The 15979-nt window shown below is 42.2% G+C and overlaps 1 protein-coding gene across 1 annotated transcript in view; it reads right to left on the bottom strand.

The window, feature by feature from the left end:
• Pcca (propionyl-CoA carboxylase subunit alpha) overlaps nucleotides 1-15979 on the bottom strand; it is a 273582-nt gene that overhangs the window by 122397 nt on the left and 135206 nt on the right. The window contains exon 18 of the mRNA XM_041674725.1: nucleotides 15065-15167. Within this exon, the coding sequence (XP_041530659.1) occupies nucleotides 15065-15167 (103 nt within the window). The remainder of the gene's footprint in view (nucleotides 1-15064; nucleotides 15168-15979) is intronic.

Genomic DNA, 15979 nt, shown 5'->3' with positions numbered 1-15979 from the left:
TCAGAAATTTTCCAGCATGGCGCAAAACTGTGTTATGCAAGCACATAGAAGTATTCAGTGGGGGTAGACGGGCCCGAGATACAGGCAGACTACAAAGGAGCCCTCCCATGGCTCATGAATAAGTCGAGGAAATGATCAGGAAAAGGTGGGGGAGAGAAAGAAAGATGTTTAGACAGATGGCCCACTTAAAATGCCTGAGATAGGGCATAAGCAATTTTAATGAAACTTTAGATCTAGCGTATGAAGTGTTTCTTATTTTCTTCAACTGAAGAGGAAAAGCAAACAACTCCAAAGTAGACCAAAAGTCAGCCATTCGCTGAAAACCTCACTTTCAAGCAAGTTCAGACAGAGGAAGGGTCACAAGCGCGGGTTTTAGTAGTGCAATAAATTCATGTAAAATTCCTCACAGATCCATCAGCTATCAAAATGAATAGGAAAGCAAGGAGGGAACAGATTAAAGGAATTTTAACCAGAAGCCTACTGCCAAACCAAACAAAACTCTATGCCTTATTATGTGAGAATTTACAACAGGGTAACATTAAAGTTCATCACTGTGAAGACAGATAAAAGTAGCTTTCAGGGAACCCTTCAAAGCCAGAAACAAGTGTGCAGGAGGATCAAGACTACTCTAAAAATGATGAGTCAAAGTAACTCCTTCTTTCTTCAGGTTACTTTGGTTTGCTATTCTGTCACAGCAACAAGAACAGAGTGTCCATTAACACATGGGAAGATGTGCAGCATGCATACGATCCTGTCGTCTGCAGAAGAACAGAGTGTCCATCAACATCAACATACGGGAAGATGTACAGCATGCATACAATCCCGTCGTCTGCAGAAGAACAGAGTGTCCATTAACACATGGGAAGATGTGCAGCATGCATACAATCCCGTCATCTACAGAAGAACAGAGTGTCCATTAACACATGGGAAGATGTGCAGCATGCATACAATCCCGTCATCTGCAGAAGAGTGTCCACCAACATCAACACACGGGAAGATGTATAGCATGCATACAATCCCGTCATCTGCAGAAGAATAGAGCGTCCATCAACATCAACACACGGGAAGATGTATAGCATGCATACAATCCCGTCATCTGCAGAAGAACAGAGCATCCATCAACATCAACACATGGGAAAATATGCATGCATACAATCCCGTCATCTGCAGAAGAACAGAGCGTCCATCAACATCAACACATGGGAAGATGTAGAACATGCATACGATCCCATCATCTGCAGCAATGGGAATGAACAGAGGACAGTAAGGGAAACAAACCTGTTACAGAAAGACAAATACCAAATGAGCTCACGCGTGAGAAGTGAAGCAAGTTGATTTCATAAACTAAGAATCAATAGGGGTCACTGGAAACTAGAAGGTTAGGAGGAGAGAGGGTGAATGGGGGGCTGTATAACAAGGTACCAAACACTTTTCCAGAGGAGGAGTCACTGGAGTGGAGGGATGGAAGAAAACCAAAGTTTCAGAGGAGGAACACTTCTTATATTTTACACAATGGAAGGAAGACTAGCTTAGAAGAATTTGCTATATACTTTTAAAGAACCATAAGCCAAGGACTCCAAGATTCCCAGCATAAGGAAATACAGATATTCAAGATGTTAATGCTAGCTATCCTGGATAGACCATTTTAAACAAGGTATATGTATCACATCACCTTGTGGCGCCCATGGATACAAAAGAAAAATTTAAAAATTATGCAATTTACATGGTGAAATGCTGTCGTCTTCTGTATCACCCCATCTCTTTCGGTCATTTTACACAGCTCTCCAACAGGTTCTCACGGACTTCAGTTGTTTGTACCAAAGCTACACTTCAATGGCCCCTGACAGCAAGGATGATAGGAACTTTTTGGTCAATATACACTTTGAATTCCCGTCATATTTGTTGGATACTTTCTTTTACACACATGTGTTCTCTTGTACACATGCTAAAACTAGCTCCTCCTCCTGCTGATGGACATGGAGGGGTCTCCATTTTAGGAGTGTTACAAACAAAGCTGTTACGAATGCTCTTGTAACAAACTTCACAAATGCTAGCCAAGCACTGCACCTCTAGGCTGCCTCCAAACAGGCTCCTTTCATTCAGAGGTACACACTTGGGGGTATGGGATCTTTGCAGTACACACAGGTATGAGATATTTACAGTACACACTTAGGGTCATGGGATCTTTGCAGTACACACTCAGGGGCATGGGATCTTTGCAGTACACACTCAGGGGCATGGGATCTTTGCAGTACACACACAGGGGCATGGGATCTTTGCAGTACACACTCAGGAGCATAGGATCTTTGCAGTACACACTTAGGGGCATGGGATCTTTGCAGTACACACTTAGGGCACCACTGCTTGATCTTGTTACAAGGACATCCAGCCAAACGTCACCCCACACGGCTGTATCACCTTGTATTCCCACTGCAGTAAATAAGACTTCTCCAACACCCGCCCTCATCCTTTGCAGTACTTGGTGTCTTGAGCACTCTGGGTTGTAGATGCTCTAACAGATAGGGAATGGCAACTTGGTTTTCTGTTTGTTTGCTTGCTTTTCTACTATTCTAAGGTTCAAGAGACACACATTTCTCGTAGTTTTGTTCATTTGTCTATGTGTGGGCATATGGCACAGTACACAGGTAGAGGTCAGAGGACTCCATAGGTCTCTCCTCCCCTACGTGGGTCCTTTACCCCTGCACCATTTCCTGAACTCCTCTCCCAGAAGATGCACATATGGACCTATGACTGACTTCTAGATTTCTTCTGTGAGAGAGAGGGATGGAGGTTATTCAGGAAATTTCATAGGCCATATCTTACACCTTTGTTAGCTATTTCTAAAGCTCCCTTTGCACAGCCAGAAAGATTCTAAAGCCAGCACAAAGCCTTCCCTCTCCCTGGAACTGTAGTTAGATCCATATGCAATCTAGACTTAGCATAAGGCACGGACCACCTCCATCTTTGTTTGTCCCATCTGAGCACACACAGGGTTAATGCTGAATGCCTCTTCGTCATGCATAGCACTTCTGAGTCTCTCCTGTTCAATTTATGTGTTTTGAGTATAACGAATTTCTTATAGTCTCCTTCTTAAATGTCCTTGCTTTCTAATCTTAACATCGATTGTTTTTTTACTATGCTGAGGAGTGACTGCATGGAATATACTTGGTTAAGGTATTTGCTTAATTATTTTAATGTTATGTTAAATGGAACATTGATTCTTTTTCATTGGTTTTAGTCTTTGTGGAAATGCAATTTATATTTGACTTTTAGTTCTACAACTTTCCTAAATGTGTTAGTTGTGGAGATTCCATAATATTTCCTGTGCAAATGATTACTGAGTGCAAAGTATCCATTTGTTTCTGTTTGTACATTTTAATTGGCTTCTTTATTTTTATCCCAATGGTTAGGATCATTAGGATAATGCTGGCTAAAATATGAAATGACTTACTATTTTTATTTCTGTGTATGTATTTGTGTCTGTGTATGCCACAAGTGTGTGGTCACCCACAAAGACCATTCAGATTTCCTGGGGTGGCAGTTACAGGAGGCTGGGAGCTTCCAGATGGGTACTAAGAGTGAATCACAGGTCCTCTAGGACACAGCTAATGCTAGCAAGTGTGATCCATCTCTCAGCCACTTATTCTCAGTCTTTTCTCAGAGAAAACATCCAATGTGTTTTTCTAACATTCCTTGCCCTGTTCTCTCGGTCCCTCCCTTGTCTGACGCCGAGAACATCTGCTATCTTTCTTGATATCTCCCAATTCACTGAAATGTCTTCAATTTTTTTTTTCCAGGACAGAGTTTTTCTGTGTAACAGCCTTGGCTGTCTTGGAACTCATTCTGTAGACCAGGCTGGCCTCGAACTCACAGAGATCAACCTGCCTCTGCCTCCTGAGTGCTGGGATTAAAGGTGTGCGCCACTGCCAACCAGCTTGTCTTCAATTTTTAAAAACATATTTGCTGAGATATATAACACATTTAAAAAACAAACAGACAGACAAAACCTGGGTCTGGAAAAACAACTCAGTGATCGAAGTGTTTGCTGTGTCAGCAAAAGATCTGAGGCTCAGATCCCCAGAACTAGAATTAGCCAGGTAGACATGAAGGCCTATGCGAAATCCCAGGGCTCAGAAAGAGAAAGGCTTTCCATGTCAAGTTGGCTAGTGAGACCAGCTGTATCAGTAAGCTCTGGGTTTTATTGAGAGACCCTGTGAAGAGAAGGCCAAAGAACCATGGAGGCAGATTCCTAACATATGCTTTCGTCTCCACACCAACATGCCACATGTATGCCCAGACACATATAAAGACACACACATGAAAAGAAGAAAACTCCTAATATTTAAGCTCATAACTTGTAAATTTGGACATCTGTATATGTCTCTGATACCAACTACCACAATCATGGTATGAAATTTACCTTAGATTTCCACAAACACCCTTTTGTACTTCTTCAGTATCCAAAATTCCATTTGCTCTTTTTCAGACCATATACAGTCTCATTCCTCTACCTTCTGAACTACCCATTCTTTCTTCTGTCACCACAGCCTGCTTTTCAATGTCCCGATCAAATTGTCCATGGTAAATATAACATATTTTACATCTAGAATTTCACTTCATACATTCTTAATGTTTCCATTCTTATGCTGGATTCCCTTTCAGTTCATTCCTATTTTTCTTTAATATTTAAAAAGAGTTTGAATCGCTACTATTAAGTCCTTACCCATGATTCCAACATCTTCAAATTCTCCTGGCTGGTTCCTTCTGATTGCTCTTTTTCTTAACTACAAGTCACCTTTATTCTTAAACTATATACCAAACCAGTCTTCGGGGGGCGGGGATACTTAAGGGACTTAGGTTTTGCTATCTTCCTGAGTGGTCTTTATTACAGCGGGCCCTGAAGTTACTGATTAGTAACTGAAGCTGAAGGCCTGATTGCATGGCATGTAAGGATGTGTCTATCTGGCTTTGTTCTTATAAACCAAACATGCAAACTGCTGATTCCAGAAACAGTCTTTCTCCTGACGAGAAGCCCCTCCCAGGGTTTTAGTGGAAAGCTTGAAGTATTTACAAGACCCCCCCAACTGGTACGATGCAAAATTCCAAGCATCATTACCACATTGCTTGGTATGCAACTCAAATTCAAGCTCGTTCGTCGTTCCAGCAAGTTCTCCATGCTGAGCTTCGTGGAGTTTTCATGTGCACATATTTTAAGGGGAACTCCTCTGTCTGCTGCCCCCATTTTGCCATGATATCCTGCTTGATGTCAAAGTCCTGACAGTCCTGAGTGTCTTCTCTGAGACTTCAGGACCACAGACAATGGCTACCTATTTAAGTTCTAACCATTCTCTGACAGCTTTGACAAAAACGTGCACCTCATACACTGTAGTTTCTGACAGGCCAGACTTGTAAGAATTGTGAACAAAGATCTTCTGACTGGAAAGTTTATCTCTTAGCCCACAATCAGGCTTGTATGTATGTATGTACATACATACATATGTATATATGTATGTATGAGACCAACTCCATAGTCTATCACATGAGGTAGAAAAGTACTCTACCAATAAAAAACACTATATCCTGCTGGTTCCAATCTTTCCCCAACTATTTTGGTATCTGCTGAGGAATGAACTCCATATCTGTGTGAGGATACAGTTCGTTTTTCTCTTACTGATTTTAACATTCTTCCTGTTTTGTGTGTTGAACTGTATCTGTGTGACTCTCTTTATCATACCTGTACTTTATTAACATTCTTGATTCTGCAGAATAACACTATCTGTCAAAGTTGAGTAAATTTGGCCATAATTTCTTTCAATTATTTTTCTGCTTCTTTCTCCTCTCATTCTGGAACTATAAGCAGATCTATGTGGCTAGATTGATTGTGTCCTTCTTTCTAAATCTCTGAGTCTTAACTTTTTTTTCTGTCTGACATAGTAGATAATCTTAACATTTGAAGACTCTCCTACCACCTCAAATCTACAGTTGAATGCAGATGATATATGGTTTTGTTTTAAGCATTATCTTTTTATCTAAAATTATACTTGTCATTTTATCATTTCAATTTCTATGGATATCTACCATCTTGTCAGTCATGGTTACTATGCAACCCTTTAGCTCTTGAACATACTAAATTTCTTAAAAGTTTATATGTATGTAGTACATGTTCCTGGGTGAGTTTATATGTACCATGTGCATGCAGGTGCCCAAGGATGTCAGAGGGTCTTAGATCCCCTGGAACTGGAGTTAGAGGCAGCTGAGAGGTGAGAGCAGGGAACTGAACCCAGGTCCTTGGTATGAGCAGTAAGTACTCTTAACTGCTACTCTATCTCTCTGGGCACCTGGAATCTATTTCAAATAGTTTGCTTATATCACTGTGTAATAAGTTTAGCACCTAGACTCCCTCCTGGATGGTCTCCACTAACTCCATCTCTAGCGTGAACCACACATTCATGTTTCTTTACATGCTGTTACTCGTGGCTAAAAACCGGATATTTTAGATGGAGTAATGTGGCAAAGTTGAAAATTAGATTTCTTCTCTCCTCTGGAAAACAACCTAGACATTTCTCTTCTTCATTGGCACTGTAGAGTGAGCAACCACCTATCTTATTAGACTCTCGGGTTCCTAAAGGAAGGGATGACTGTGTTCTTGTCACAGATTCATGCATCTTATCACATGGGCACCATCCGCGATTTTTTGAATGACCTGATAACTAATTCAGAAGGCAAAGGCTATCATCATAAAAAGGAGGATTTACTTAGACGAGGAGACCTTGTGAAGTAGGTCATAACACTGCTCAGCTAGTCCAGTGCTATCTGGATCCACACAACCTCAAGAGGGCACATCAGAATTTCCACAGAGAACCAAACTGAAGACAAGAGTATGTTAATATACGCCTCTAAGACTGCAGACCTGACTCGTGGGAGCTCACCAACTCTGAACCAACAGCTAGGGAGCCTGCATGGGACCAACGAAGGCCCTCTGCATGAGTGTGACAGTTGAGTAGCTTGGTCTGTTTGTGGGACTCCTAGATGTGGGATCAGGACCTGTCCCTGGTGATTGAGCTGGCTTTTTGGGGAACCATTCCCCATGCTGGGTCGCCTCATCCAACCTTGATGCAGGGGGAGGAAGGAGCTTGGTCCTGCCTCAACTTGATGTGCCAGGCTGTGCTAACCCCCTTGGGAGGCCTGCCCTTTCTGAATGGAGACAAAGGAGTGGATGGGGGAGGGGGGTTAGAAAGGAGGTGGGGAAGGGAATGGGAGGAGAGGAATTGGAGGAAACTATGGTAGGCATGAAAAATAAATGAAAAAATTTTAATAAATATGCTTCTAAGACATATATGCACTTCAAAGTTTAAAAAAAAAGACTGAAAATCAATAACTCAGGAAGCTTAACTCAGTTTGTTCTATCTATTACCAAGAAAGCTTTAGTAAATATAGAGACGGATCTAAGAATAAACATGAGCAACTACTACGTGAGTATCTTTTTAAACAACCATACTTTCAAACAACACGGTTCATTAGCTCCCGTTATTTTCCCCAGAGCTTTATTTATACTTCTTAGTACCTTTCACATTTCACAGAATTTATCCCTAGAACAGATTTCAGTGAAATTACTATTTGTGGGTGAAGATGAAAAGGCAAGAGAAACACAAGCCTGGTCGGATTGTTTCAAAGAATCAGAGCTACATACACACATATCCATCTGCACTAAACAGTGTCATCTAAGGGAAATACAATACTGACGTGCGCCGACAAGCAGATATTAATGAACACACTCCCCAAATCAAGCTCCCAGAACAACCATTCGTCTCACCCTGGCCCATCTCATTACTCCATCTGCCACTAAACACCTAGGTCATTATGTTCTTATTCGTAACTACAGGAAGAAGCAAGCTGAAAAATTAAGCATTTTCTTCAAAAGATCTATTTCCCATTTGTACCAATCCCATTACTCATTTAAATATTGCATTTCTCTCTCTGACAAATCTCTATAAACCAATTTTAAATTCTTTTTTAGAACAAGGCTGAACATAAATATACAAATACTGCTCCATTCCCTACTGAAAATTACTTTGCACAGATCGGCTAACTTGGATTTTTAACAATCATCTTTGCATTATGCAAATTAATCTTTTGACATTTTCTTATAAATGCACTGATGGTGTTGATTTGGTTTCATTACCCTATAAAACATATCCAGAGTTCAAAGTATTTAATGGGGGTTAAACAAAATGCAAACATTTAATGCAACATTAAGCATGTGAAATAAAAACTTGATTGCCTAAAGAAAGCATGCTATGCTGTTACCCTGGTGACAGGTTAAAAAAGGGATTGTGAGATGAATAGCTGTATGATATGAAATTAAAATGTTTCACATCGAACAATCCTAAATGAATTGGGAAAGGTTAGAGTAGAGGAGAGAGAAATCAATTCTCCAATGGCAATGGTGAATGGGAAAGAAGAATGAATAGGATTTGCCAGTGGGGTGCAACAGCTGCCAAGGATCCTGCAGCCACAGAATCACAATAATACTGATGAAGTGTGCAAGAGCTTCTGGAGTCAGGGCAGGGAAGACACAGACTCGCCTACAATGACATTCAGCCCTCACAGGACAGCCGAACTGAAGAGAAATATTTTTAAAATGTGATATTCAGCAAAACATTACAGATGTGTCATCTTGCACACGCACAATTTCGTGCTTGGGCCCACTGTGATTTCTAACTCGGCCAAGATACAGTCATAGTAAATAATTAAAAACACCGTAGCAGGAGCAGTAAGAGCCGATAGGAAATGACGGCATTAGTGTCTTTCTCTCCTCTTGCTACTTCCAGAGGCACGCTTGCTCAGATGGAGGTGTGCATTTCCAAAGATGCTGTATGGTCATGTGTTTGGACATATGCAAAATATATTGTCAGTCATCAACCAGCAACGTCGTTGTAAAAACATGACCTACCAGAGAACATACATAAATCAAGTGTGGCACAAAAGTTTGTTTTATTTCATAGCTGGTATAAATGCGATACTATATGACACACCCTTTTAAACCTCCTATAATGCAAACCACACAACAAAACTGGTTTTTTCTTAGGAATGATTTCACAAGGCCACTTTTTCTGTGTGCCTTTCCCCAATTACCCTTCAATGGTTAAAATCCGATTTGAAACCTGAAACAGATCACTCTCCAGATGGAAACTCAAGAACAAGTGAACAAATTACATCTGAGACCGGGAAAGGCCACTGGTTTTCAATAGCAAGAAAAACCTCAGATAATTGCATCTGTCGAGCAGAAATCACTAGGACATTGATTCTCCATTTTATCAGGAAGCCAGATGAGGGAAGAATGTACACCACAGATGTCAGGAGAACAATAACCCTGAGAGGGGATTCGAGAGAATGCAATTTCCCCTTACAGGACTGTGGTGGCAGGCGGTGTGACTGGCCAGATGCTAGAGATATCCCTGATCCACACAGCCTAGGCCAACCCTAACATAGGGAATGCCTTATTTCCACATTGTGGGCTCAGCTGTTTTCATCAGTATTACCACAGGCCATCATAAAAACATCCTGGTTTCTGGACTTTAACATCTGAACTAGTACTGGGGAGAAATCTACGACCTCATTCAATTCAAACAGGCTCTGAGCTGAAGAAGTCTTGGGCAGCCGCCCCATACAAAACTGTATTATTCAGACAGGAAGATGAAGGCATAAGGTTGAAGCAGTTTCTTACCATGGAGCTGGAACCAAACTCCTGGTGCCTCTCTAGTGTTGGTCCCACAGTTCAGTGCTGGGTAAAGGAGTCCAAACAGCCAAAGCAACCCATGCTTTCCTATGCTGAAAAATCTAAGTAACGGCTATGCCGTTATCAAAGGCCTTTTGGTGTGTGCATTTTCAGTGGGTAATGTCACACTCTGTAAGGTGTCCTCCTGCAAATTACCTTAGCTTTTATAACTTAAATTAACCTATTTCTCTTCATCTACATTTTGCCTTGGGGCATTTTACGTTTCCTTCATTCTGTATGTCCTACTCCAAGTCTGCCTGTCTGGCAACTGCCTGGCTGCCCACGGGTGTCTCCCTTTCTTTCTCCCTCATTCTCTCCTTTCTCTCCTCTCTCTTTCCTTTCAAACCTAGATTCCTCCTCCTATTTATTCTCTCTGCATGCCAGCCCTGACTATCACACTACTGCCTAGCTATTGGCTGTTCTGCTTTTTATTAGACCAATCAGGTGCCTTAGGGCAGGAAGAGCAACTCATCTTTACATCGTTGTACAGATGCAGCATAAACAAATGTAACACATCTTTCCCTAGTTAAAGTAGTATTCCGCAGAGTGGTTAAACTTAGAGAACAGGAAGCGGAACAGTTGGCTCTGGGGCAGGAGAAGGGAGTTTATCATTAGATAGACTTTTGGTTCTACAAGATGAAGAAGCCGGAGGGCTGCTGCAAACACTGTTAAGAGTCGACACTACAGACCTCTACACTTAGAAATGGCTACAGTAGTAAGTTCTGATGTTCAACACAGAGGAACATACATGGCTCTCTCCTCTCTTCTTTCTGTCTCCCCACGTTGTTCTAGCAGCCTGTTACTCACTATGTGGTCTATACTATGCTCAAACTCATAGCAATCCCTCTGCCCTAGCCTCCCAAGCAATGGGATTGAAAGTGTGAGTTACCATGCCTGAACTCACTAGTCCTCATTATCAGCAACAATCATTAAGTGAATTACAAATGAATTAAAGAGATAAACCATGTTAATTCTGAGAGCATCTTCTGGTGAGATGGAAAAAAAGTTGTTGTCGTGGGGTTTTCATTGCTGTTGATAAATCAGTGATAAATGCAACTGGGGGAGAGAAGTTTGTTTTATTGTATAGCGTGGAGTCAGCCCAACATCTGAAAGTCGGGGCAGGAACTTGAGACAAAAACCAGGATGCAGGAGTTGAAGCAGAGGCCATGGAAGAGTGTTGCTTACAGGCTTGCTACCCATGGCTTGCTATTTTCTTATTCCATCTAAAATCCCAGGCCCAATGGGGTGAGCTCACGCATATCAATCATTCATCAAGCAAACGTCCCACAGGCTTGCCCACAGGCCAATCTGATAGAGACATTCCCTCAGTTAAGGTTCCCTCTTCCCAAGTGATTCTAGCCTACTTAAAGTTGACAAAATACTAGCCAGCACACAGTCAAAAAAGGAAAAGCAAGTAAACAAAATAAGGCCAATGAATTTAGTAAATTTTTATGTATCTGCAATAAAAATACTTTTATAAGCCCAGTCGGTATTTACTCTCCAAGACCCTGAAATAAACGCAATGTGTGAAAACAGATTAACACTGCTCTTGCCCCTTACAGCATGGTTCAGGCTGAGGACAGTGGGCGGGAGGACGACAGGATGTGGCGGCAGGTGGACCTTCTCACCAGCACCTGAGAAGCCTGAGAGGCAGAGGTGGGCCTGCCCAGGGTAAGGCAAGTTCCCCTGACTGCTCCACAAGCTGTATTGAGCTGAAGAGAGCAGGCATTTTGAGCGTAAACATTACCAAAAGGGACTAAGGGACTATCACTGCTATTTTCCTTCTTCTTTTTTCTTTTTTTTAAAATTTATTTATTTTATTAAGGATTTCTGCCTCCTCCCCGCCACCGCTTCCCATTTCCCTCCCCCTCCCCCATCAAGTACCCCTCCCTCATCTGCTCGAAGAGCAATCAGAGTTCCCTGACCTGTGGGAAGCCCAAGGACCGCCCACCTCTATCCAGGTCTCATAAGGTGAGCATCCAAACTGCCTAGGCTCCCACAAAGCCAGTACGTGCAGTAGGATCAGAAACCCACTGCAATTGTTCTTGAGTTCTCAGTATTCCTCATTGTCCACTATGTTCAGCAAGTCCAGTTTTATCCCATGCTTTTTCAGACCCAGGCCAGCTGGCCTTGGTGAGTTCCCGACAGAACATCCCCATTGTCTCAGTGTGTGGGTGCACCCCTCGCGGTCCTGAGTTCCTTGCTCGTGCTCTCTCTCCTACTGCTCCTGATTTGGACCTTGAGATTTCTGTTCGGTGCTCCAATGTGGGTCTCTGTCACTGTCTCCTTTCATCGCCTGATGAAGGTTAATATTCAGGAGGATGCCTATATGTTTGTCTTTGGATTCACCTTCTTATTTAGCTTCTCTAGGATCGTTAGTACAACAAATTACCACACCAAACCCACAATGCAGTAAAATCATTTCAGATTCACATAAGAGAACGTGTTCCTTTAACAGAGTTAATATTCACCTCTGTATTAAAGTGTTTTTATTTTTAACTTTATTTTGGAGCTAGGGACAGTACTCCAGGCCTCTGCTCTGAGTGACTGACACCCCGAAGCCCCAGAGGGTTAAGGATTGCGAAGGAGTGTAACTACACAGTAAGTCAGCATGCACGCATGTAAGAAGTTGTGTTTTGCACACTTACAGGCGTCCCAAGAAGCGTACTATTGTTTCTGACATTAACTTTTCTTTTTTTCCCTGAAACTCCCCCTATCACTTTACTATCTAAATACTATGCTACATAGTAATGTCTTTTTCCAAGTCATAAATGATGAAAGAGTAAAAACCACAGAGAAATTGGAAAAATAAGATCAGCAGCCAAAACAAGCAAGCCAGAGGAAGGGCTGTGAGCTACCGGTTTGGAAGTGAAAACACAGCATGGTGGAGCCACACCTGGACGGTGACATGCCACTCCATTCCCAAGCCAATCATAAAAACAGCCTCAGAAGCCAGGCTGGGAAGGGAGGCATCAGGTCCCTCCATAGCAGACATGCAAATGCAACTTAGCGCCTCTATTGCTACTGGTGGTGCTGGTTTAGAGCATTATGGCCTAAGAAGTGACCACAGAAAATCAACTCATTAGAAAGGAACAATCACCTGCCACATGGCTGTGCACAATGCTCTGCATAACTGAACTCTGATCTCTGTATTTCACTAATATAATTATTCCCACCAGACAATGAGTTCCACAATATGACATGTAAAGTTACAAAGGTAACGATGAACAAATTTAGTTTGGGGTAGAAATTCTGGAAAAGTCAAACACAAAGGAAGATGGTCCCTGAAGGCAGTGCCAAAGCGAGGTGAGGTGACAGAGCTTTCTGACAAACACTTGGTGCATCTGTCTCGAGAGGGTTAAGCTACACAGAAGCAGCATTTGGCTGAAGTATACAAGTAAAATTTGCCTGTTTGTGTGTGGAAATTTCCCTTAAAATGTTAACAACTGGGCCGGCGGGAAATGACAGATAGAGAGGAAATGATGGGGCACTTTTTCTATGACGGTGGAAGCCGAGAATTGATTTGATGGGCTCCTTATATTATCATAAATTGCAGATGTTTAAAGACCTCTAAAACATAACAAGTTTTCCCAAAGAATAGCTAGTAAATAATCATAATATAATACTGTGGATTTTTTAATCAAAAAAGATTAAGCTCTGGAAATGCAGCACCGGCCCTGGGTTTAAAGCGAGAAAACAAAGCACAGGAAGCTGCCCTTCCAGTGTTACTAGAATGACTAATTAATATGCAAATGCCTCCCCCAGGTAAAGCCCTGAAAAGTTTAAAGTGACTGTTAACGAAGTGTGGGATTAACCCAATTTTCTCTTTTCTTACTTTAAGTCCTCTTCAGAGTCTGACCCAGAATAAATGAGCATATTTATTCCCTTTAAGTAAAAGCCAGCACAGCTCCTAAAGGCCACATCGTTTCACCTTTAACTACTTGGGATTTCTGAGGCAACAGCAAGCCAAATAAGAAGAGAATGAGGGCAGAAATATCACAGTCATTCAAGAAGTAGCCACAAATAACAGGGGGTTGAGATTCTCTCCTGAGCACGCGCGCGCGCGCGCGCACACACACACACACACACACACACACACACACCCCGCTAGAGCGGCGCGGGCCCATGGACCCCAGTGGAGCGGGGCTGCCAAGATGAAAAGGAACATTGTGTTCGCAGAGCCCATAGCCTCGCACCACATGTGGCTACTGAGCACTTAAAATATGGCCAGGGTGATGGAGAAGCTGGGTTTTAGGTTTAATCGTAAGAGCACATGTGGCTCCTGACTGCCATCCTGGACTGCAGGCATCAGTGTCATGGCTCTGCTGACCACTTCCCCTCTTCTGTCAATCTTCTGTAGTTTGCTGAACCATGGCCACACACCTCTCCAGATAGTTATTGAATCATTCATTACTCCCAAAAAGAAAAGACTGTGCATGGAGCTTCTAGCACTTCCTCTGAAGAAGCAGCCTAAATGGACCACATTAAGTACTAAGATGCAACCACACACAACTGTGATCTTGTCTACTTCCTCAGAGGCAATGTGATCCTGACCGGTGCTGAGCAGAGCTATCTGGTAGCCTTCCACAATCAGCCCACTCTCTCATTGTTCCTCTTGCAGAAAAGCAAGAAGAAAGTAAAATAACTCAGTTTCAGCAACACAACGGACTTCCTTAAAGGGTTACTCTAGCAAGCACAACTCTATGATCAGTGACATCATCCCTGAAAAACAAACATTGCCCTTGAGAATTTTGTTCTTATTCTGGTAAAGGTGTGTTTCCCTTGTCACCGGGTCACCAGAGAGTTAGAAGTTATCCTTGGGTTACAGACAACCATCTCACCTTGCAGCTTCCAATATCTGACATTTGTCTTTTAAACACTCGGATTGGTTCCTCATGCTGTATGGTGAACATTTTTCAAGACTAGAAAATTAATAAACTAGAAATAACCAATGCATGCTAAGCTGAATAAAATTCCCATCAAATATCAGCGTGGTGTCTTATCTCTACTGATGTCTAAATTAGACAGCTAAGATACTCTCTTCCATGTTAGGAAGGGAGGGAGGGAGGGAGGGAGGGAGGGAGGGAGGGAGGGAGGGAAGGAAGGAGGGAGGGAGGGAGGAAGTTAGACTAAAGCACCCGCAGCACCACATTAAACAGTGAGTTTACGATAATTTTCCCCAAAGACCCTGAGAGGATCAAGAACCAAGATCAGACAGTGTTTTTGCTGGCATGTTTCTGTGCAGACAAGACAATCATGAGTATTTTCTGACCCTTCACTTCGTACCTTGAATGCTCTTGAAAGTGCCGTGCTCGTAACTGGGATGCCACAAACAACGATGACGCTATGGCCAATAACTGGTTTCTCTCGCTCTGTGTTAATATGTGTCCTGTAGGAAATCAAGCCATCAGTCACATCTGTAATGTCAACATCTGCACTTCCTCTTACAGTCACTAGTCAATCAGACAGGGACTTTACCAGGCATCTAAAATGGACTCTGCTCACTCGAAGCTCACTGCCTAACATAGGGACAGGGACTTTGGTTTGTTTTTAAAGTTATTCATTTCCAGCCAAAATTCTCTGTTCACAGATTTACAAATACCAGAATACTGACATTCTTTTTTTTTTAAAGATTTATTTATTTATTATGCATACAATGTTCTGTTAACATATATACACCAGAAGAGGGCACCAGATGTCATTATAGATGGTTGTGAGCCACCATGTGGTTGCTGGGAATTGAACTCAGGACCTCTGGAAGAGCAGCTAGTGCTCTTAACCTCTGAGCCATCTCTCCAGCCCCCCAGAATACTGACATTCTTGAAAGCAAATTTCCAATTAGCATCTAACGCTTATTTTTACACAAAACCATGACTTAAATTTCGGTGGAAGCTTCTTGTCTAAGCAACTATATTTCAAACTTATTCACGTGTACTGGAGAACAAGAAATGACTGAGTTTTCTAAAGCTGTGACTGAGTACCAATGCCTTTTATCCTAAAAGCTATGAGTAGACAATCCCAAAATGTATAGTCTGGCTTCTCTGCAATGTGAACAATGAAGTGTTGAGGGCACAGGTGGTGAAGGTGGCCAGAATCTCTCTGCAGCAGCTAGCGGAAAGATGGGTTGATATACGGTTGATTCCCTCCCCTGTACCTTACCACTAGCCCTTTCGTCTGAGCTCTGAAGTACATGAAAGTATT

This window comes from Microtus oregoni, unplaced genomic scaffold (assembly GCF_018167655.1).
Source record: "Microtus oregoni isolate MIOR12 unplaced genomic scaffold, Mior012 000001F_ref0000356, whole genome shotgun sequence".
In the NCBI taxonomy this organism is placed as follows: domain Eukaryota; kingdom Metazoa; phylum Chordata; class Mammalia; order Rodentia; family Cricetidae; genus Microtus; species Microtus oregoni.
This window is presented reverse-complemented; position numbering and strand designations above follow the sequence as displayed.